Source organism: Numenius arquata, chromosome Z (genome assembly GCF_964106895.1).
Source record: "Numenius arquata chromosome Z, bNumArq3.hap1.1, whole genome shotgun sequence".
Lineage (NCBI taxonomy): Eukaryota > Metazoa > Chordata > Aves > Charadriiformes > Scolopacidae > Numenius > Numenius arquata.
In genome coordinates, this window is record NC_133616.1 from 29310759 (window position 1) to 29335033 (window position 24275).

At 40.0% G+C, this 24275-nt stretch overlaps 1 protein-coding gene across 2 annotated transcripts; it reads left to right on the forward strand.

Moving 5' to 3' along the window:
- Window positions 1-26: 26 nt before the first annotated feature.
- PTCD2 (pentatricopeptide repeat domain 2) lies at window positions 27-18517 on the forward strand. Of its 2 annotated transcripts, none has more exons than XM_074165872.1 (10): window positions 27-150; window positions 2136-2228; window positions 4438-4567; window positions 5397-5514; window positions 6897-6975; window positions 8110-8201; window positions 11425-11538; window positions 13022-13096; window positions 13899-14012; window positions 15355-18517. In XM_074165872.1, the coding sequence occupies exons 1-10, from the start codon at window positions 45-47 to the stop codon at window positions 15577-15579; spliced, it is 1146 nt and encodes a 381-aa protein (XP_074021973.1). In that variant the 5' UTR covers window positions 27-44; the 3' UTR covers window positions 15580-18517. The 2 variants fall into 2 exon arrangements, with proteins under 2 accessions (XP_074021973.1, XP_074021974.1); XM_074165873.1 differs by lacking the exon at window positions 15355-18517 and adding an exon at window positions 14444-15158.
- Window positions 18518-24275: the final 5758 nt, after the last annotated feature.

The following is a 24275-nucleotide window of genomic DNA, read 5'->3' on the forward strand; positions in this document are numbered from 1 at the left end:
GCCCCGCCTCGCTCCCGGCCGCCGCCGACGGGCCCGGGCGTAAGATGGCGGCGGTGCTCGCCGGAGGCTCCCAGAGGGTGGTGCGGGAGGCGGTGCGGCGCTCGGCGGTTCGCCCGCCCGCCTCGGGCTGCTGGGGCGGCGCGCCGGGAGGTACGGCGGTCTGCGCGGCGGTGGGCAAGCGGCGGGATGCCCGGGCGGGGTCCCGGGCCTACCCGCCGGCTGAGGGGGGGGACGACTGGAGTACTACCACTCCCGACAGACCCGGCGAGCGCCGGCAGCCTTGTGCCTGACGGGAGTTGTAGTTCCTGCGGGGGATGCCCCACTCTGCGCCGGGAATGGCGGGGGGAGCGCCGAGGGTCTCCCGGTGGGCTTCAGAGTGGCCCCGTTGATGCTGCGGTGGGCAGAGTTACACCGCGGGGAGGGTTGGCAGCAGCGCTACTCTGTTTATCCCATGCTTGCCGCTGGCTGGAGACAAGCCACTGGGAAAAAAAAAAAAAAAAACAAACAATGAAAACTTGCAGCTTTATATATGCGTATTTATTCTGGGAGGATTGCAACATTATCCAGACCCTGGGCTGCACCTGCTGGCTGTCACCACCACCACCACTCCTGGGCTTCAGAAGCCTTTCAAAAAAGCTCCCATGCCCAGAGAACAAAATGGCAGCCTGTGGAAAGGAGGTGTATGGCAGAGAGCTCCCCAGCACAGGCCCCATCTGGGCTCCCAGCCTGCTGCATCAACATTGGTGGACAGTTTATGGCTCTGTCAGACCCCTCAGAGACATGATGATCCTCCCAGCTGCATGGTGGCCTGCCCACTGCTGTTCACTGACCTTCCTTTGAGAGGGTTGCAGCACGTCTGAGATAAATCAAGCAGATTGGTTGGTTAAGTTCTCCGGGATGGCTGACACTGCCTGTGACTACTGGAGTGTCTACACAGTGTAGTGCGCCTGTCCCACCCCCAGCACCGGCATGATTCCCGCCTCAGCCCTGGAGGAGCCCAGTAAAGGGATGGGCTTTTGGTGTTGGCCCGGCTGAGAAGGTCTGTGGGAAGTAAATGGCACGAGAAGGCCTGTCGGAAGTAAATAGAAAGGTAATACAGGCCAATTTCATGCTGGATAAAGTCTATTTGTTTACCCATTGGAACTGTTTCCAGTAAATTTAATGGCTAGAGGTGGCGTTTAGTGGATTTTTTTTCTTCAGATTTTATGAAGTGTGTCATTAGTGTGCTTCGCTTGCGCAGAAAACAAGTGTTTTTATTTGCATGGCCTGTTACATTTTTGTAGGGAAATGCAGAAGGAGAATAAATAGTGTAATACAGGTCAATGCTTGCACTTGTCCCGTCCTGGTTAGAATAATTCTTTAAGAAGCCAAAAACTTAAAAGATTAGATCATGACAACGTAAACTATTGCAGTGACTCTATGTTACGAGATAAAAATATTGCTGGGGAGCTAGTTTTGTGGTAGCAAAACCTTCACAAATAGTATCTGTTTGATACTTCTGTTAAAGGATCTTACAACACAGTACAGTTGGCGTCAACACCCAAAGTTTATTTTGAGATTCTAGACTCAGTGACTGTCTTATCTCTGATGTCTGTACTGCACCAGAACTTCATTAGGTCTCCTGGGTATTACTACAATTCAACTAATGAGCTTTGTGTTTTTTCCTTTTGTCTTCCTACTGTATTTGGAGCTTCCAGAAGGATTCATTCTACAGTAGCAGGATCAGCACGTGAGGAAAGGAAGCTATGCCACTAGTGAATTGTGGTGACCGAAGAGATGACATGACAAATCATTATAAAAGCATTAAAGGGGAGAAAGACGTCGTTCTTGTGCAGAATCCCCTTGCACCTTGGCTGGGTAGAGAGGAATTGTGTCTCTAGTTTTCTTTTGCATATCCAGTAAATACATACCTCTTCATCCTTGTACACATTAACTCTGGAAAACTGTGACTTAGTGCTCGGGTTCTTTTGCTGGTGATGTGAGCAACTGCAATTTTTGCAGTCTTCTTTTAGTGTCCTGCTACCAGTGGTCTGGCGTCACACAATAATTAACAGCAATAATTCATAAAAGCAAAGTTCAGTAGTATTAAAACAGTATGACGTAGAACTCAACCTTCTCTTTTTTTCTTGTGTTAGGGAAGAGGTATCTGCTAACAGAAGATGATATTAAGTTACAAGAATTTCAGCAGATGAAAGTGACAATTAGAAATGAAGTTCATGGCAATAAAGGTATTAGTATTTATCTCACAGTCATCATTCTCAATTTCAGTCTAAGTCCTAGGAAGCAAGACAATCATAGTTATTATAATATGACACCCGCTGACGCAATTTAAAGCAACAACTTACGTGTTCCTCAAATTTTCAGGTATGCAAGGTGTTTACGTAAGACCTGCAATATTTGTGTTCTTGCTTTTCCAATTTCATCAGATAGTCTTAATAGAAAATACTGTTTTAGTCTACAAATTTTCCTTCAAATATATTGTCAGCAGAGAAAGCTGATAGAAAGCCTAAGAGTTACTTAGCTATCCAGAGACCCATTCCAGTAATTCTTTTTTAATCCACTCTGTAAATTTAGGTAGCATATACTTTTAGATTTTTTTTCCTTTTACCTAATGTAAGTTTTCAGTTGTACACACAATTCCAGATAATGTGTGCATACTCAGAATATGAAAAGCAAATTCAGGTTTTCCAAACTAACTAAGGAACAAGATTGGTGGATTTTTTTGATGGCGATTTTGCCGTTTAAAGTGTATACAAATTCATTTCTTTAAGGAACATAAATATAAATATGACCTTACTATTTAAGAAAGGTTAGGTAAAACTGCATTTCCTGCACCTGTTTAATCATGTGCAGGTGTTCTAGTGATACAAATTGACAATTGTTCCAAAGGATGTAGTTAATTATTTTGTGTGTGTATCTGTGTCAAGGAAGAGAAAAATAATCGAATTTATATAAAACAGCCTTCTGAGACAGAGAGGGAGATAAAGTCAACGTGACAGTTTTCTATATTAAGTAAAAGTAGAATTTAAATTGGGCAGTGGCAAGTCATAATGTTATTATATTTTGCTGTGAAGGTGACACGCATATTTGGGATTATTCATTGTGTACTTGAGATACATTGAATTTATTGCTGTGGGTCAATCACTCTTGCTAAAACAGGTTTGTAGAAGCCGAATATTTGGCTTTACAGGTCACAGTTGACCTTTTTGTTTTGTACCAATAGTGGCCTCCAAGAACTGATGAAAACTATGTGCTAAGCACCTATTTATGTGTACATGTACATGTTTTCTATACTTGGTGTTTATTCCTGTACTTGAAAGATGAAGCAAGTAATTAGGGCTAGTAATAAACATGGTTTAGAAATGGAAAAAGCAGTAATAACTATTCTGTTACACAGAATATATAATAGCTATTATTTATTATAGCTATAATGCAACTATTAACTATAATAGTTATACTATTAAGTACAGCAGTTAAATGATTACCTACAGTAGTTGTAGTAACTCTTATGTGTTCATTACAAACGCAGTTCAGATCCCAGGTGTTTTTTAAATTTGTGCACACCTTTTCACACATCACAACCATTAATATGCATTCTTCTGATGTCATAGTATTCAGGTCTGCATCTCTGTCTTGAGTGAGGACTTGTGTTTGCATGTAGCAGCAGACAAGCATCCAGTAGCTGCATACATTCTTCTCTGGGGTGATCACTTTGCACCTCTTGTGTAGGTTACTAGCTTGGAAACAGCGGTGACACAGCACCTGCTACAAAAATTTCATTTCCCTGCCCAGGTCAGGGGGCAGCACCATTAGAGGAATGGGGCTGCCAGGTGGTACATATGATTCTAATATTGTGTATGTCTGAATCAAGAGCCTTGAGATTACCAAATGAAGGATTTGTCATTGTGCTTGCTTTGTCATAGGTAAATGTGCTGGAAAGAGAAATCTCTCTTTTGAGGGAGAAGGGAAGTAACTCTAAGTTCATAGATATATATAGAAATAGATAGATTATGTATGAGACTCTCTGCATCAATTCTGAAGGAATTTAAATTTCTGTATGAACAGTGTTGAGTAGAAGTTCTCATGCTCGTTTGAATGCTGAATGGGATTGGTTTTGGTTTTTGATTGCTTTTTGAAAAAAGAACGTAAGGCAGAAAGTGTCACTTATAAAACTTCCTTCTTCCTTCACATTTTTCTATTAGCTGATATATCCCATAACATACACAGTGAAATTAAGCTCACTATAAGCAACTTCTTGGTTTTCCAAGTCTGACGTGACTTCCTGCGAATATCTAGGCATGCTTGTCCTTATACATTTTTCTTGGTGAAAAAACTAAGCTTTCTGCTTCGTTAAGTCTCCATGTTTCAGGTACTAAGTATGCAACACAGGTCATGGAATTGTCTATAGACTGCTGCTATAATATGTTTTATTTTCAGATCCATATTTTAAAAGTATTAAAGAAAAATTAAAGAAAAATGGAATTATTTTCAGAAATGAATTAAAAAATTTACTACATTTGTGTCAGACTTCATCGGATGTGGAACTAGCCAGAAAAGCTATTTACAGGTATTTTTAACAATCCAAGTAACACTCTTTTCTGTCTTTATTTTTTTGCTTTTATTAGACCATCTCAGGTTATGTCTGCCGTTGAGTGCTTGCCCTAATTTACTGACTAGATGTATAGTTAATCCCTTAAACTAAAGCTGTATTTTCATGTGCTTTGGATCTTCCAACCCTTCAGACACTCTTAGATCAAAGGAGAGTCAAGCTACAGGAGCAAGGTGGTTTCCTACAGTATGCGAAATGAATGGCGAGTCACATAGAAACGTCATCTCTCAGCTAAGAGGCAGTGGTGTGTTCAGTGGCATTTTCCAGCTAAGACACGCCTGGTTATAGACCGGTCTGGACCCAGCAGTGGCGGGTCAGGAGGTTTTGTGAATGAAAGCCTTCCCAGCAGTTGCAAAGTAGGAGCTATGAAGAAAAAAGGGCAACATTTTATTTTTATATTTTTATTTATTTTTTTAGTGTCGGAGAGAAAAAAGTTGAGGTCTTTTAGCAGGTACTGCTGCTAAAATACAGCTGCAATTTTTTGTGCTATTGCTCTGTGAATAGAAGGTAAAGTAGCTGGGAATTTTCTTGGCAGAGACCCATTCTATTACTAACCCAGTGCAGGTTACTTTACTGGAAATAGAAGAGATTACATATTAATATTTAATGTATTAGCTTGATCAAAACAATTTCCATAAAATTAATCAGCCATTATCTAAATGTCATTGACTGGCTAGAGAATATGCCCCTGTCATCGCGCATACAAATCTTGCTGTCTATTTAAAGCTGTTTTCCCTTGACAAATTCCATGCCCCATGTTATTAATTTGTTTTAATCTTTTCAATAGGTACCATGAACAGCATGGAATCACAGCCCTACATAATTTTAAATTTGGGCCCCTCTTTATGAGGCTATGTTATGAGCTGGACCTTGAAAGACCTGCAGTAGAACTTATCAAAGATCCGGTAATTCCCCTCTATATTTTGAAAATATTCTTCTTATTATTAGTCCAATATGAGTAATTGATATGCTACGCATGGGCCTTGCATGGGCTTATAGACTTGAAGTGTATGTGTTGCAGCAGCAAGGATGTCTATGACATTAATGTAAGAATGCACATGGTTTTTATTTTTAAAATAGCAAAACAATACTTAAATACTAGGTTGACTGATAACTTTATTATTGTAGTTCTGTATAATTGCATCATTTGAATAAAAAGTATTAATTTAAAAGTAATTCCTCCAGTGAACACAGCTGATTCATGTTTTCCTGCATCCTGTGTTGCATTAGATTATTAACACTTCCAAGTTTTTATGTAGTAATGCTCTGAAATCCCTTAGGTTATTTGCACCAACAGATTTATTATGTTACTCTCTACTTCAAACTCCCTCTGAACCATGTAGAGGTGGTATGATATTCATCAGCTCAGGAACTTGGCCATTTTAGTGCTGAAAAAACTTAAGGACTTGGTTTTGAACATCTGTAAAATACTATAAAACATTAATCATGCCCAGTGTAGAATAAATTAAGAAGATTCTGTGCAATAATGTTGTGTCTTCAAAAATCTCTGGCAGCCAGTGGGAAGTCATCTCTATGACGCTAATTCATTAAGGCATGACATATGCCTAGCCAGAAATGGGAGACGTCTTGCTTGGGCTACTATTCTTAAATTGGGCATGTGTAAGAGTTAGTGTGGTTTTTGTTTTGTTTTGATTGAGGAATATGTCATTAAGACTTAGTAACTGATGGATAGTAAGGTGTAGTACCACTTCTTCAGACTCTGCTGCAGAAATTTAGACTTAATACCTCTGGCATTTTATTTGGGTATTACCAACACAGAGTGTGATTGAAGTGGAATGTAAAATATACTTACTCTTTCTTCTGCTACTTTGCTTGTCATCACTCAAGCCCTCGTGCTGATCTGTTCATCATTTGATATTGTGATTAGCAAAAAATTCTTTCAGTTTCGTGGTGGTGGTACTTTAGCCCAAAGATATTGTTAATCCGCTGCAAGCTTTATTTCTGCTGAGATTTTGGAGTTGGCATTAGTCAGTGACTTCTGCTTGCATTAGCTTAGTGGTCATAATCTGTCATAAAACAAAAAAAAAGGATAGTGGGAATCTCTGGGAAATTTCTGTTTAATTTTAATGGGCTTTTGACCATACTTGGTCACTGGTATTTTAGAGGTTACTTGACACAGGGACATTTGGGGAACCAAGAGAGTTAATTGTTGAACTTGTGAAGATGTGGTTTATTCCATTAGGAAGACCCACTAAATGCCGTCCCCATGAATGCTCACTTTTCTAACTTTCTTTAAGCTTACTGTGTTTGTATGTTTCTTCTCCAGAATTTGCGTGGTTTTTTCTCAGAGAGTACATCATTCCATATTTTGATGACTATGTTGTTTAAAAAGGGCCATTTTGAAAGTAAGTACTGTGTTTGGTGAGACAAAAGCATTTTGAAGAGAATGCTTCTCACTGTAAGTGTGTGTGATAAACATATATTTTTTTAATTAATATTGTTGATTGGCTTATGGTTTTAGAAGGCCAAACATCATGTAAATCAGTGTAGATGTGAATGAGCTGCACTGTAATGTGTAATAAAAATGGAAGGTTGTATTTGTTTCATACTTCCAACGGTATTCTTACCATTCTCAGTTGTAAAGAATTGTGGTTATCCAGGGGGGCTTGTTTCCTAAGCCGCCTTCTCTGAAAGCTTAGCTTCTCTTTCATTTGTAATTTACCATAACTTTTTATTTTCTCTATTCAAAAATTTGGTTTATGTGGTTCTTGGAACAACAATTTTTTTGCAGTTCTGCATCTGTGTCAGAGCAGGGAGGGGTACCCTTTTTCCTTTGATAGCAAAGCCAGACCATAGTCTTCTCTTGGTTTGTCTTACTAGTGTGCCACACAGAGTCACTACTCAATATTTAAGTCAAGTGCTTCAAATCAGTTTGTCATTTTGTGAGGATAAGGGGAAATCACCTGACTGAGAAGACTTTCCATAGAAAATCCTAAATTGAGTATGGAGTAAGGTTTTTAAGCAAATCCCTTTATTTGAAAATTTTTGAACACGCAGCTCTTGGTCCCTTGACGTTAGGCAAATCTAAGTCCAACAGTTGTCCTAAAAGTTGAGACTGCACCACTGTAAAAATAATTAGATCAGAGCCTGAATGCAGTTTTGTGGTGTAGTGAAGCATGTACGTTATTGAGGAGCTGTTAGATAGTTTGCCTAAAATGGTGGATCATGTGTTTGAAAGGCTTGCTTTCTGGACAGTTAGGAAGAATGCAAGTGGCTTTGTCAAGTATCTAGAATTTGGTTTTAGGTTTGTATGAAAATAATAGAACGATAAGGCCAGATAGTAGTGTAGATTGAAAAACTCCTTGCTGGGAAGAAATTTTTACCTCCAACTAACCCTAAATTAATTCTTTTCAGTTTACATTCTTATTTTGAAATAGACTTACTAAGCTCATAACATGTTGATTTTTTTTTTTTTTCCTCCAGTTAAAAAGTACAGTCTTAAATTTGTGAAGTGAGCAACACTAATGTATTTTTTATAGGTGCTTTTGAAGTTCTGGTAGAAATGAAAAAACAAGGTATACCTTTCAACAAAGAAACCTATCTACTTGCATTTGCAATATGCTACAAACTGGTAAGTACTTTCAATTTACATGATGAAAAAGTATTTGAAATACTTTCTCTGTGTCTTTCTTTTTATTGGATTTTAAAATTTCCATGTGTTCCCAGTCATGATTCCTTATCTAGTGCAAATATTTTTGACATATTTAAGTCCTAAATTGCTTCATTGTGCATGATATGGTGCGCATATATAGCTTCCCGTAGAAACGAATGTCACAGAGCAAATCTTTAAAAAATTACATGGATGTAAGCGCTAAAGAACAAATTTCATACAGCTGTTGATTAGCTGATAGTATTCTTTCTCTGGGATCTGTGCATCTCTTCAGACTATGCTCTGTGCTTGAGCCTCAATATTGGGTTTACAGTCTGGCTTCCTTAGGAGACAGGGCATATATATGATATATTTTGTTTATCAGACATCTCCCCTCCATCTCACCCCTCCCCCTCCAAGTAACCGTGAACTATTTCTGTAATTGCACTCAAATTTGACGAGGATTAGAGTTCTCAAAGGTAATCTGTTCCTACACGCCTGATGAAAATGGGCAGCTGAGTGGAGAAAACCCTAAATTAATGCCTTCAGCGAGAGACAGGATGCCCCTTGAGCTTAACTGTATTTTTAGCTCAGAGAAAACGAGCATGAACACAGTAAGAAACTAGGCTACATAGGTTCTACGAGTGTTTCCTCAGAACTGTTTCCCTTTTGTAGTAGAGTGAGATCCCCAAACTTTTTCGTTTTCATCTTCCTCTCCAAATTTGAATCGGTTCTGCAATTTGAAATATTAACATAGGCCCTTCCCAAACTCAGTAGGAAACTATTCTTCAATTTCCCCATGTTTTTAGGAAGACAGACACTAACTGAGGAAAAAATATACCGCTAGATTAAACTTCTTCAAGTTTCTCAGTTAACCATACAATGAAACTGAGTGCATATGTGATGAAAAGGAGTTGGCCTAAAATGGTAGCTCAGGAGTAATTGATGTAGTGCTTCTGAAATTCTCAATTCTAATGAATCAGGGCTGCCTTTAGGTCAGGGGAAGTAGGAATAGCTATGTGGCTTTGGTGTTTGTAGAGTGGAGGGCAGTAGACAGAGCTGAGAAAGAGCTGTGGAAGTTTTCTGCGGTTAAAAACAGCTAGAGATTGATGGTTGCAGTCGGTTTAGGGATGTTACCAGTTCTACATAGAAGACGCCTTTTTTTAGAAAGTTATGAATGTACAAGGACATCATACATTATGCTACAACCCAAGTTTATAAGCTGGTGTTTGCTGCTGGCATCCACTGAGGCAATATTTACCACTTCATGGTTGTTCCTTGGTGTATCCTCTGCCTGTTTGGGTAAAGACTTTCACAGAAACCCACATTGTTTCTCTGAGGTATCCTTTACTCTCTCTGCTGTAGTTTCTTTGTAAAATCTTTACATGGTTCTGTCAATGGGCTGCTGTCAGAGGGCTTGAATCCATGGTAGGTGCAACAGGACGAGGCTCCTGAGACTTCTGTTTTCTATTGCTTCTGGCCCTACTTGTGTTTTCAGTATAGAAACTGGCCCATCATTACTTGTTTAGCGAATGGCTAAAAATAGAGGTGAAATGATTCTACAGTGTCACCCTGTTGTTTTAACAGCCAAAATAAATTTGTGGGCTTTTTTTCATTAAGATAAAATATTGTCAATAAGGAAATAAGCTGTAGTAGCCCTTTATGCAATAAAGAGGATTAAATGGAGCTCTTTCAGAAGTATAATCTGTTGATTCAGCTGGTAGTGGTAGGAGGAGAAACCATGAAGCTCAAAAGTGTTTTTCCTCGTGATACAACATAAGAAACTTCAGAAAAAATCTTGAAGGGAAGTATTTTTAAGATGCAGAACTTGAACACTGGAAATAATGGTGGTGGTGTCATTAAGAGCAGTGATGAATTTTTGCCAGGTTAATTCTTTGTTTCTTTTGAATAATAATGCCAGAGACCAGTACAGAAAAATGTACAAGACTTAAAGCTCAGATTATTGCAAAGGCATTAATGTTTAATCTCTGTATAGAAGCATTTTAGAGGTCAACTCTAAACACTTCTGGGCTGTTTTAAATCATTGTAAGGCACTGCTATCCTCTAAGGTAACAGATGGTCTTTCCTTGTGCAAGAAAGGGCTATAGGCCTTTTGATGGCAACAAAATATTTATGTAATAATAATCAATCTTCTGGTGATCAGAATATTTCTGAGTTTTCAAAGAACATGTTTTAAACCACAGTTTTCTTATGTGGTTTAAAAGGTATTTTCAGAAGCTGTGCCGACCATTCAGCAGTGGCATGGAAAAGCATCCCTTAAACACCCAAAGGATGACCCTGTCCCATAAGTCATGGCTAGTATTTTGCAGGAATGACACTTTGAACAGTACGGACAAAAATCAACACCAAATATGAGGAAGGAATATGAAGGGTCTTATCTATATTGGTGGTACCAGCTGTTAGTAAACATTCCCTCTGCCAGCTTTGAAGTTTGCGGGTGTTATTTTGTTTGGGGTTCGGTCAGCTCTACTCATAATTCCTAGTGTGAGCAGCATTGTTTTTGAGAGTTGGTGGTTTGCGAGGTAAACACAGTTAAACTCACTGTCTTTTACTGTAGACTCCTTTTGAAAATAGTCCCAGCAATAATGGAAGCTTTCTGTTTGGAAAACAGGCAAATGACTAAGCTATCATATTAGATATATTCTTTGGAAACATCTTGCAGGATTTAATCCATAAGAGAGGCTAAAAATTGTTGTGTTCAAATTTGCACATACACAGATTTCTTTAGTGTAATGGTGCTGAGTAGTTCAATACTTAGAAACCACTGGTTTTCATTAACTATCTAACGTAGCTTTTAGAATAAAGTAGGGACAAAAAGTCAGCTTTCCTTCCTGATTTGGGAATGATTGGAAAGTGGAAAGTAAAGTGTCTGTTGGTTTTAACATACTGCTGGGGCTGTTTTGTCTCTTGTGGAAGCCAAAACAGGGCAAGGTGTAGTTGTTAAAATAATGGAAATTATTTTTACACTTTTATGAACTCTGTAGCTTTGAATATCGTATTTTGATGTTGTGTTTCGCAAGAAGTGCTGCACAGAATCTGCTTGATTGGGTTCAGATACGGATTACCTTGATGATGTTACAGTATGTTGACTTCTGAATGCCTCCTGACTGTGACTGGAATTGCCTACAGTCCTTTCAAATCACAAGAATAACAAGTGCAACTTCGGTTTGAAATTTCTATGCAGGACAACCTGGAGGCTTGCAAAATCTCTGCGAAACTGCTTGAAGAAGCACAGCTAAGAGGTGACACATTATCACTGCGAGCACTCTGCTTTGCTGTGGCAACTGCTCTGAAGCAGGTACAGTATCTTTTTTTTTTTTATTTGTGCCTGAATCTATAATTTGTTGTAGTAAGCTAGTCAGTGAAAGGAAGCTAACATAGAGGAAGGATAACTGATCTATGTAATAACTTCAAGTACTAGAACTTTTAGGCAACCAAAAGTAGGATTATAAACAACTCCCACACAAAGTGAACGTGGAAATTCTGAAATCTAAACGTGTCTTGAGTCTAATCCACAAGTAGTTTGTGCTATTGACAATGCCATATAGGATGTTTTTAGAAAATGAAAAAGAGTTGGCCGGCAGGTTAGATGTAACCATGGATCCAGTCCTGTAGATACTGTTATTTAGTGATGGTTTCCTTTAAATAGAATTAAAATGATAATTTAAAATATTTGCACAATCATCTCTTTAAAATGTTTGTCTTGGGAGTCAAACTCAAAGGCTATGATGTGTATTGCCGTTCTGCCTGGGAGATGGCCTATCTTTTTGGGGGGAGGTTTTCAGTGATACAAACAGGCTCTGAGGCACTAAGGTGAAAGAGACAGCAGGAGAATAACAGTTAGGAATTTCTAAAGTCTAGTATTTTGTCTGCCATTTATTTGTGTATACAGCTTGAGGAAATTCTGAACCTCCTCTGTTTCATGTCTAAACAGAAGTCAGAGGCACTGTAAGAGCTAGCGATTTGATGTTGTTCGTGGATTTGAAGGAATGTAGAATTGTTAAATTTTTTTATGCACTCTGGTCTTTTTTGCACTGTCTCTGTGAACAGAGACACTGAACAGTAGCATCACTGAAAGTAATTTAATCGTGTGCATGATGGCATGACAGGGCTTCTCATTGGCATTGAGGTTAAAAAACAAAAACTCTGTCTCTGAACAACATGAAATATCCTTGATGCTGTTGCTTTATGTAAAAATTGGTTAAAATTCTTGTTTTGAAAACAGAATAATGCTCCTCATTAACTATTCCTTAAACTGCATGATCATTGACAGTTCATCTTGCTGTAAGATGTTTCTTGATCCCAGGTAACAGTGGTTCTAGTAAATGTCAGTGTCACATCTGCTGTCTATACAAATCAGTTGATGGTGTAGATACAGTACTGTAAATGTGCATGTCCCAAAAGATTAAAATTGCTGGGCAGAATAGATACCCACATTAACATATGCTGCGCTTAAGTACTCTGACATGCGCCAAACTGAGTACGTGTTTAGATCTTTAACCTTTTAGGTGCTCGCGTGCTCAGTGTTGGTTACATGCATCCTTTCCTTGCTGATCTGAGGCAGGAAGTACTGTCTGATGTGCTAAAGAGACAGATGACATGCGAACTCCAGCGTGGAGTGTTTCTCTCAGGCTGGATGCTGTTTGGAGTCTATGGGTCTTGGTGAAGGGGTTCTCTGATAATGCTGGTTTGTGAGTCATTGAAACATTGTGAAAGATTATGTTTTTCTTGCATGCCACACGTTTAACCTTATATTTTTATTATTTATAATTCCTTCCTAGAATGATGCAGTGCAAGCCAAATTTTATTGTTCCCAGATCTTGAAAACAGAGAACAAGCTATACAATAATCTTAAAGTAAGTATGCTTGCTTTGTATTAGAGTCTTGCAAAGAAGTGTGCTATACTGGACAAAAAACTCCCATGTACAGAGCAACAGAAGGCCAGCTACTTAGTCACACAGGCATTTATCAGTACTGTCGCTGAGACTGTTTTTGAGCCAACAGACAATTTCTGTCAGTTGGATGAGTTACATTCTGAATTGTTAACACCCTCCCCCCATTTTTAAAATTGCTTCCTATCATAGATGGGAATGGAAAGTAGACCACTCCTACATCTGTGAGCGTAGACCCGTGAACAATTTCTACTTATGATATTGTGACTTTTTGCATTCTTGCTACAAGAGATTTTTAAAACCACAGCTCCAAGTAAATACCTCCCTTAGCTGTGTTCTGCCCACTTCAGGCCTTCTTCATCCCTGTGAACTTTTACCACTATGTACATACAATAATTTTTTTCTTTAATTGCATGGTCAACAACCTGAGAGAAGGTCTACTGCATGTGCCCTGTAAGTGACCTCTCTAAGCTGTGGAAAAAACCACTTTATTCAAGAACAGCTAATGCAGCTCCATCAGAGGAGCTCTGCCTCCAGGCTTACCCTTCTTTTCCAGGTCCCAGCTGTGGAAAAAAAAAAACAAACCTCTGTGGAGATTGATCGTTCCTTCTGCTTCCTTCATGATTAATGGATTTTTATCAGCACAGCGTCTAGAAATGTATTTCAGCCTGCTTTGCTTCATGTCTTTCTCAAACACTTTTTTTTTTTAAGATTTGCATTCTGTTGATAAGTACTTTGTGTGGTGTGGCTTTATTTTATTTTTAAGGTTCTTGTCCTGCTCAGATCTGGTTCACTAGAAGAAGTGATAAAGATCTTAGAGGCAGCAGTGGAAGAAGATGTTCCTCCCTTTGTGAAAAAAATCGAGTTTTGTGAGCAGGTGGTAAGTATACAGTAATGAGAGGAGGTCCACGGAGCTTGGCTGAGACATGGTGATGGTGGTTCGGCTACAGGGCTTTAGGTGCCTGAGTTCACCCTATTAAAGTTGTTAGGGTTCTGATACATTCAGATGCCAAAGCAGCTGGCTGGCTTTCTGTACTGTTGGACAAAGCACTTGGCTGTCCACTTCCCTTTTTTATTGTGAATCTTGCTCTTAGAAGCTCAAATTTCATCTGAATGTAGATGAAGCACTCCCTAGTGGCATTAAATAATTTAATCCCTTGCCTTCTATGCTATTTTCATTTGATGTAAAAATGAGAATAAAGTTCTGATCACAGTGATACTGTTAGGTTGGTAATATTTGCAAAGACCTGCTAATACAGAGAAGTGTGATATGGGAAATAATAGCTTTTGCTATTTTACTATAAAAAATAGCTGCAGCTTTTCCAGTGAACATCGAGAAGGCTTCCTTCAGAACACATATGTACCCTGATCAGCTTGGCAACATTGATGCTGCTTTTCCTGAAACTTACTAGTGTATTCATTTCGAACATATGGAACAAGATATTTTAAGACTATGTTAATAATTAAGTACTTAGCCTTTCACTGCTGCCTACTACAAAATGAATAACTGATAAGTAAAATAACAAATACAAGGTAGAAGGGGGTCATACCTTTCAAAATATAGTTCATGTATATTAACTGCTAAGTTGAAAAGAAATATTTTTAAGCAGCAGTTCATTTTGTAAATTCATTGCAATAAATGATGCATGTGTTAATGTTGTATTTTGATTTTGTCTGGCAAATTTGTAACAGTCCCTAGGAAGACTAAACATTAGTTCTAACCCATTCCTTCCACAAAAGGTTGCTATCTATAACAGTTTTTAAGATACTTACTTATACTTGAGCTCATACTCTGTATGTGTCATACAGAACTTCTCAGTATTCTATAGTCTGTCTTTATTGATTTGTACTGGACTGTACATTTAGTGTGATACATAATAGTAATTAGAATTGTCCTGATCTGGAAAATAGAATCGAGGAAGCAATTACATTTCCTGATTTTAAATAGAAAATAATTGTGTTAGTCTGTACTAGGACTGTACAACTTTGAGGAAGTTTTAAATATAATAAACTCTCTCTAATAGGTATGTAGTGCATTTCCACCATTGTCTGGTGTTGTATAATGTGTGCGGTGTGAAATCCTCTTCTTATGAGTCGTTGCATTAGCCACATATCTTATGTGGTGTACTTTTTTTTTTAGTTTGAGTGCTTACTTCAATATGGTGGTTGAATGGAATCTTCACTTGCTGAACTGTAACAGGGTGTCATTTTCTCCGCCTTAGCTGGCTACCGTCAGGGAAAAGATGGAAGAAAACCCCGACCTTTCTGCCAAATTAGGAGATATTTATACGAAACTACAAGCTTCAGGTCAGATAACCATGTGCACACTGGACGACATGCTTTTCCAGAGTCCTAGTTCAAAGAAGACCCCTGCAAAGCTGTTACATCAGAAGCAATTGGGCTATCAGGCTGCTAAACCACTTCGGTCAAATCTGTTACTGGAATAGTTCCATATTTGATGGCAAACTGAACTGCTGTTAGCATCTCTTGGGAGCCAGGCTCAAATAAAATGTCTTCTCCCTTCCTCCACAATAAGCAATTGTTCAAGCTTTTTGTGTGAAACTGCATTTTAAATACTGATCATGTAGCCTCCATGTGTCAATTTTACTAAAAACAAGCCATGACAGCAGGTATCTGTGCATTGTTCAGAAATGGAGTGATAAAATGGTTTTAAGTTTTTCCTCAGGCACTTAAATCAGGATTTTCCTGTGCCAAGCATCCTGATGGAAATGAACAAAATAGCATGCATGTCTGACCTAACTTCTGTGGTTCATCAGAAGAAGATTCAGTCTTCATTAAAAGTAATTTTCTGACTGAAAGGATAGGTGCAGTCCAGAGTCTAGAAGAGAGTATGGAAGTGCTTTATTATTCAAATTCTCTGCATTTCTAGAGAATCAGAGGAAAGCAAGCATCTTTTGTTCCCTTTAATATCTCTCTTCAGAAGTAATATATTAATAAGTTTTTTCATATCAAACAGTATCATGGAAATGCTGTGGGAGGTAGCATGGTAACCAACTGGTTGTTGTCTTGCTTGAAGGAGATTCTTGAACAAAAGTCAGAGTCTCAGAGTGAGTGGGTGCACATACTGTTTCCTTTTTTTCTGATTTTTTTAAACTTAAATTTTCTGGTTTTAAGCCTCCCAGGGTTAGCAGATCTTGATACAAATTTGCAACTGAGTTCTAATAAGTTTTTTAGAGCAAGTATGATCACTTTTTTAGACTAGAATTATGTATCATCAGTATAATTCACTCATACGCAGAGCAAGTGGTCATAAAAATAGTACAAGGAAGCTTCTTTGAGCCAGCTTTAATGACTCCAGGCCAAATGTGCTTGGTTCTAGTAATAAAAAGCTGGTTGTAACTCTTGAGTCCTGTATACCCCAAAAATCTCTTCTCATTCACCCTCCAGAATGGAAAGAACTGGAAACAGCTCTACCTTGGTTGGCACTGGGGTACTTTTGGTTTGCTTGTGCCTATGGAATGGTGAGCCTGTTGGTGCGGAACTTGGCACTCCTATGAGCACAAGACAAGATGGAGCCCAGCTTGGTTCTCTCCAAGTTGCGCAGCCTTCTCTCTCCTTCGGCGTCTGTTCTTTTTTATTTATTTCGTCTCTCCCCACCTCAAGCGAATGTCAGAACTTGAAGGATTATTTCTGTGAGTGAATCTCTGCATGCCACGTGAAACTTTGCTGAAGCTAGCGAGTGAGTCGCTGTGAAGAAACAAGAGCCCATCCATGCAGAAATGCATCTTTAGCCATCAAAGCAAACCTGGCTACAGCAGGTCAGAGGTTTCCTTCTGACGCTCTTAACGCTGTAACTCATTTCTGTCACCAATGTGTTGCTAATACTACAATGCACAAAGCTGTTACACAGTGGGTGGAATTCCATGCAAGCGTAACTGAAGAAGAATTTGAAGTTTGTATCACATTTTTGTGAAATGTGTGAACAGTTTTTATGAGTGGTTGCATGGATTGAAGTGCTACATACATTAGTCTAAGAACACAGCTCATTACTTGTTCTGTAATATTGTGTAGCACATAATTTCACGCATAATTCAGGATTTTAATTTTAATCATTTTCTTTTCCCTCAGCTGGAAATTCTTTCAACACTTCCAACACAATATGGGCCCTTAAGTAGCCCCCCACAAACAAATTCAATATGGGATTTGTAAAGGCTGCTTGCAGTGTGGCAAGGGTTAGTTTCAAAAAAATTAAAGGACTGAACTACTCTTCAGTGTACTTGGTTGGTACTATCAGGACAACTGTTTGATGTAAGACTACAATAGAAGACAATAGACTACAAGCAATAGAAGATAGTTTGACCCGTTTAGCCTGCTGCATAGCAAATATGTAAGGTCAATTCTTTTTAATTTCCTTATTTGGCACTTTCAGACTTGGATTAATTGCAAGAAGTTGGTTCATCCTAGGACTGAGATGCACATGTTGGTTGGTTTGTTTTAATTTGATTTGGTTGGGTTCCTGACTGAGGCTGTATCCTACGGGCCACTGAAGTAATGATAACTTCTATTACAACTGTCAATATAGCTTATGTTTTGCATTCTTTTTTCTCACTACTTGTTTTTTGAGGCTGATTCACTCAGCTAACTGTTACGTAAATAGCTAACTATTAAGTCAATAATTTATTTTAAAGAAACACCATTCCTTCGTCTTGAGAGGGAAGGGGGATGCCCTTAAATAACTAACAGTGCTTCAGTAGAAAGAGAAAGCAGGGTCTCAAGAAGGATTAAAGGGTAGGTTCAAAGGAACACACATGCAGTTCAGTCAATTAAACATATAAATATTGAACATTGCTCTGGAAGTGGTGTAGAAGACTGGTAACATTTTCCCTTACATAGGAGCAAAGAGCAACTTCTGGTATTTATGCAGGTGATTTCAAGCAGTCTAATTTGTTTCAAACAAGTTGCAGAGAGGCTTGTTAATCAGGGAAGCTTGAATTTGAATGTGTGTTTATAAATTTACCTTTTGGTGCATCAAGGCCCTGAACTTTTGTGCAGAAGAGTCTTCAGCCATGGGCTTAGTTTAGCGTCCTTCAGGAGTGATAGACTTATGGTTTCCCAGCGCCCAGGACGAGGAAGCCGAACTTGTCTAAAATTAGGTAAATACTTAGGGGTTTTGCTGGGCCAAGGTGGCTGGAATGTCACGGGCTGAGTTCCTAGAGAGCTTTCTTTGGAGACAGCCCCAGCGAATAGGACGTGCACTATATTATTGCTGCGTGTGAAATGATTATACTTTGCTTATATGGACTTTTAATCAAGGATGAATCTTGAAATTAAGGAGAAGACGACACTGTGAAATTGGCTAATAGATGTGGGGTTTTTTGGTGAACAATCTGTTAAAAAAAATAAAGATTTTTGCATTTCAAAGTGCATCACTGCATTTTTTTATTGCTTTCACTGCAAGAGACTTCTGTAGAAAATGCCGCTTGAAGCTGTATGTAGTAAGTAGCTCAGATGAGGATCTTTTACGTACTGTTTTGGGGGGGGGATTGCTGTTCATCATATTCATATATTCTTCCTGCAATGAAATGAAGCATGAGGTTTGTGCATGTCCTTGCACTCCAGTAGCTTTTTTTTTGGAACAGTGATCCAAGAGACAGCAGGTGGCGTTTCTTGATCACGCTTTCCTTCCGATGGGGTTTTCAGGGATAACTTTTACCTACAGTGTTGTTATGTAAAAGCAGGCCAGAATGAAGGGTTTGCCCCATATTAAACACGTGCTTTCTTAAAATGGAAAAATCCAGGCGTTAGTCAGCAGCCTCCAATGCTTGGTGATGGGCATAGACCGCAAACCTATAGATGTACAGCATTTAATTTGAAACTTACTGCATTTATTGAAACAACTCGTCTTTGCCAGTGATCACAATGCAGTTTTTACAGTATGCTGAGGAAATACTAATCAATGACCTAGGAGACAGGCTGCTGATGTTAATTCTAGTACACTGATGACAGTTATACAGGCTTACTTTGCTATGCCTTCAGGAGAAAGTTTGGTACCTTTTTGCAACTTGAATTGTAAAAGCATTCATTTTTACATTCACACGGGATCTAGATTGTGTGCAGCCTTCAAAGGACTGATACTCCTCTGCTGTAGATGCTTCTGCTTTTCTCCATGGGTTAATACCTCCTTCTTTTTCACATGCCTTTCCACAAACATCTTGAGTCTTGGTAAGGAAGAATCACTTCCTCTGTGCTTTTCCCAAGTTAGTTTTCTGCTTCAAAGCAATAAAATTGAAGGTGAAAGGCTTAGCCATTGCTGGGGAGCTCAGGAATGCTTCCAGGCCTCTAGAAGAGTTTTTGCATATTTAATGAACCTTCTACACAAGTTTAAATAACTTTTGAGACAAAGACTTGTTAGAACCTTGCAGCATTATAGAAAGTAGGGAGCCCTATAGTGCATAGCTCTAGAGCTATTCAGCTTTGGATTTGCTTTTTTTTCCTCAGGGTGGTTTCAGATTGCATCCTTGTAAAAATTTTTATTGCAAAATGAGCAGAGACTTGTTTGTTTGTTTTAGAGCTACATCTGTGATGGCTGCTTACATGCCCTTGTGCTGCCACGTACTCTGTTCAAGTTTAATAAAAGTAGATGTTGCCCATACAGCCCCTTCCTCCTCTGCTTTTTTTCTCTTGTTGCTTGCAAAGTGTTTTGAACGCAGCGAATGTCTGATTGTCTGCTCCCCTTCCAGGCTAATTTTAAGTCACCTTATTTTTTTCTGATTGATAAATTTAAGCAGCAAGAGGGACTAGGAAGACCTAAAACTACTACTGGTACTGGCCTCACGTTTTGTAATGTGAAATACGGTGCTATTTCCATACCTATCTTTGTTTGTGCTATTGAAGATAGTATGCTGAAGACTTTCAGATAGATGCTGGTTTTTGCAAATGACTCTCTAACCGAGCGCTCTAACTACAAACCCTTTTGTATACTGTCAGGTAAGGCCAGCTCCCAAGTCCCTGCGGCAAGCAGCAACTCAAAATAGACACAGGAATGCTGGTATCAGAGGAAAGTTGAGTTAGGGACCATCTGCACAGATCAGACATGGGATCAGAGACAGCTGAGCCTGAACCTGGTGTCCACATGAAGGGTAAAAGCGGTGTGATAGTTACAGGAGACTCCCTCTTATGGAGATGAGGGCAGCAATCTGACAACCAGTCTGGAAGTTGTGGAGATGCTGCCCAGGCTTGTTCATCCTTTGGATCCCCCCAAGGATCTTCCTTGATCTTGCTGATCTTCCATGTGGGCACCAGTGATGCTGCTGGGTGTCACCTGGAGCGCATTAAGGGTGGCCACACAGCACTCGGGATGATGGCGAAGGGCAAGGCGGGCAGGTGGTGTCTCCTCAATCCTGTCTGTGAGAGGGGGAAGCCCCTGAGCAGAAGCGGACTCATCCAGGGTGTCACAGCTTGGCTGCATGGCTGGTGTCACAGGCAGGGCTTTGGCATCTCTGACCACAGTAACAGCGAGGGCTACTGAGCTGGGGTGTGGTATGCTTGACAAAGGGTGGCAAGGGTGTCTTTGCAAACAGGCTTCCCAACCTAATGAGGAAGGCTTTACGTGACGTATGGCGGGGATGGCTACTACCTGGAGAGAACTGACGGCACAAGAGGCAGAGACGGTGCATCTGGGAGACAGCATGACAGGGCAGGCTCTCACACTGCCCCTGTAAAAAGCAGCACAACTTGGCACTCACCTCAAATGCCTCTACACGAATCCATGTAGCATGAGGAACAAGCAGGAGGACAGTCTATGCACAGCTGCAGAACTAAGTCCTCATTAGGGTTGCGGTGATGTGGTGGGATAGCTCTCATGACTAGACTGCTGCAATGGAGGGATGCAGGAAAGCCAGGGATGGGCAGGGATGGCAGAGAGGTTGAGCTCTGTATAAAGTAGTCGTATGAATGGAGCTTTGCCTTGGGACAGGTGATGAGCCAGCGGTGAGCTTGTGGGTAAGGATCAGAGGACAGACCAGCACAGGTGATGTTGCAATGGGTATCTGCTACATCCTATCTGATAAAGAAGAGCAGGCAGGTGAAGCATTCTTTAGGCAACTGGAGAAAGTCTCAGTCACAGGCCGTAGTACTCATCAATGACTTTTATCACCCTGCTGGAAAGGCAACATGTCTGGGCACAAGTGATCTAGGAGATTTCTGGAACATATTGAGGATAATTTCTTGAGGCATGTGACTGATGAACTGATAAGGGAAGGTGCTCCGTTAGATCTGTGACTGACTTATGACTGTTGCTCACCTGAAGTGAGCAACAACTGGTGGATAGTGTAGAGGGCAAGGGCAACCTTTGCTGCAGCAACAATGGCACTTACGGAGTTTAAGATCCTGAGGGGAGTAAGCTAGATCCAGGACTTTAGAAAAGTAGATTTTGGCTTATTCAGGGACCTGCTTCTAGGATCCTGTAGGAAACTTTCCTGGAAGGAAAGGGCCCTGGGAGACCTTGTTGATCTTCAAGAATAGCCTCCTGAGAGCACAGGAATGATCCATCTCAACATGCAGAAAGTCAAGCAAGCTGGCAAAAGGCCAGCATGGATGAACACAGAGGTTTGGCTGAGCTCAAAAATAAAAAAGATGCACAAAGAAGGCGGAAACATGGATAGGCTACCCAGGAGGACTGCAAAGACATTGCCCGCATGTGTAGAAATGGAGTAAGGAAAGCCAAAACTTAGCTGGGATTGAAACTACAAAGGGAAGTGAAGCACAGCAAGAAAGGTTTTTCTATGTACACTGGCAGGAAAAGACAAGTTAAGGAGAATGTGGGCCTACTGGTCAGTGGGGCAGGGAAACTAGTGACAAGTGACAAGGAAAAGACTGAGGTACTCTGCCTTTTTGCCACCAAATGGGTCAGTGGAAAAGAGGCTGAGAGAAATGTGTTTGTTCAGCTTTAAGAAGAGAAGGTTCAGGGAAAACCTTATTCCTGTCTACAGCAACCTGATCAGAGGACAAAGAGAAGGTGGAACTAGATTCCTCTCATAGGTGTGTGATGATAGGATAGGGACAATGGACACAAGTTTGGACAATTGACACAGGACATTCTGATCAGATATTAGGATAAAAGAAGTTATCATGAGGGTGATCAAACCCTTGAACAGGTTGCCCAGAGAGGATGTAAAATCCGTATTCTTGGAGGTCGTCCAGACTGAACTGGACATGGCCCTAAACAACCTGACCTGATTAGATGTGCTCTGAGCTGGGGTTTGGCCTAGATGGCCTTTGGATATTCAATCCAAACTGAATGGTGATCACCCAGATGGGGGGGTTGCTTGGAGCCTATGTTCACTTGGGGTGTCAGGGTTATGAGTTTCAGTGAAAGTTATGGACTCAGACCTGGCCTCTCTCCTGCCCCTTTGCTATCCACAGCATAGCAGTGCAAATTTCCAAATCACATGACAATCATGTGTTGTATGAATAGGCAAGATGATAGCTAGTCTGGCTAATTCGACCCTTTGTACTGGAAATCACCAAATTTAGCTATATGTCTTATAATAAGAAAAAGAGTCTTGGGAACTCAAGACTCTGGTAGACATGCTGAATGGGCATGAATAGTCTTTTCACCAATTTTTTATAGGACCTGTATTATCCTGTCAAACATTACTCTTTTTGGTAGTAACCTTCTCTGAAGTCAAATATGCAAAATTCTTGGGAGGGCATTTGAAATGATTTCAAGAAGACTGTCAGATACTTTTATCTATGGTGGAAATGTAGCACATTTTACTCCGTTTCCACAGCTTGTCTGAATGATATTGTAAAATCCAAGATTGAAAGGGATAAGATCAATGCTGTGCTGCTACTCCAACTGTTCTAGACAGAACTGGTGTCCTCAGCCTCTGATTCAAATATTCAATTGCTAGATTCTCCATTTATACCCACAGCTATTGCTACTTGTCTGGTTTGTTTGAGTATGACATACCTCATGATATTTTGGCTTAAAATGCTGGTACACAGTTTTCACAGACAGCTCACATGTATAGTCTTTTAATTTCACATATCGTCAGCCTTTATTTGTCTTCTGAAACTTCATGATTTGCCAAGATAAAAGAAAAAGAAAATACACCTCTCAAATGAGCTTTGCTTTACTCTATCAGTAAGAACAGGCCATTAGAGCAATGGCCTTAGTATTTCCTGCTATCTTTGGAGTAATTTAAGGGGACATCTCCTTTTCATATACAATATCAAAGCAGATAATGATGTGGACTAACCCCATGTTACCAGCAGTCTGCTCTAATTTTCTTACCAAATAGCCACTGCTCTATGTGCCTGCTTCAGGAACGAGGCAGAAGAAAAAATGTGCACTCACTTCTGTCAGACACAGAGCTTTGACTTAGCTGCCTGGGCTGATGGTATCCTTGGACAAGTGACATGACTGTGGTTTGTCTGAAATAGCTGGGGCTCTTTGTTCCTGGAGCCCCAAGGGGATGGGGTGCTTGCAGCAACCTGCCCCTGCATCCACTCTGGCACCTACACCAAAAAACAAATTGTCCTCCTAGTTCACATTAAAGGTTTTTTTTTGCAAGACTTTGTACTCAAGGTGGATTGTAAGATGTGCTTTTCATGTTCGATTTCCTAGCTCCTGAGCTAGTCCTTGCTTTCAGTTTCTATGCAACTAAGGGAAGTTTGTGGGGTCTCAGTCCCATTGACCTTTGTGAGATGCTTGAAGAGAGATTGGGAGCCTGATCATAACCACCAGAAACTGCAATATCCAAATAAAATAGAAAATTACCCACCTCTAGTCTTTCCTATGCTAGGTAATTCAGGCTAACTACCATGCAAGAAATTACCCCATTTACTTTAGGAACAGGAAATGTCTTGTCACAGGAGACTTGGCAGCAGCAATCTTGATGGGAATTTTTAGAAAAGAATAATGGAAAAGGTAACTTAATAGTAACATTTGAAACAGCTGAGAGTGCAGTGTGAATTCTTAGGTTAGAACTCCCTGGTAATTACTCCATCTATAACTACTTAGAAGTACTGTCGCGCTTCTTTCAGCTTTATGGCAGTAAGTAGACTTTGCTCTGGATGGCAGGATTTTAACAATGAAATTTTTTTTGTTGCTGGCTTAACCATTAGAAAGAGTGGTCCTGCACTCCTTTCAGCACCATGTGCTGCAGAACAGGAGCTA

Coding starts and splice junctions, on each gene's coding strand:
- PTCD2 (XM_074165872.1), top strand. CDS start 45: ATGGCGGCGGTGCTCGCCGGAGGCTCCCAGAGGGTGGTGCGGGAGGCG. Junction 13,097..13,898: donor AGCTATACAATAATCTTAAA/GTAAGTATGCTT, acceptor TTTATTTTTAAG/GTTCTTGTCCTGCTCAGATC. Junction 14,013..15,354: donor TCGAGTTTTGTGAGCAGGTG/GTAAGTATACAG, acceptor TCTCCGCCTTAG/CTGGCTACCGTCAGGGAAAA.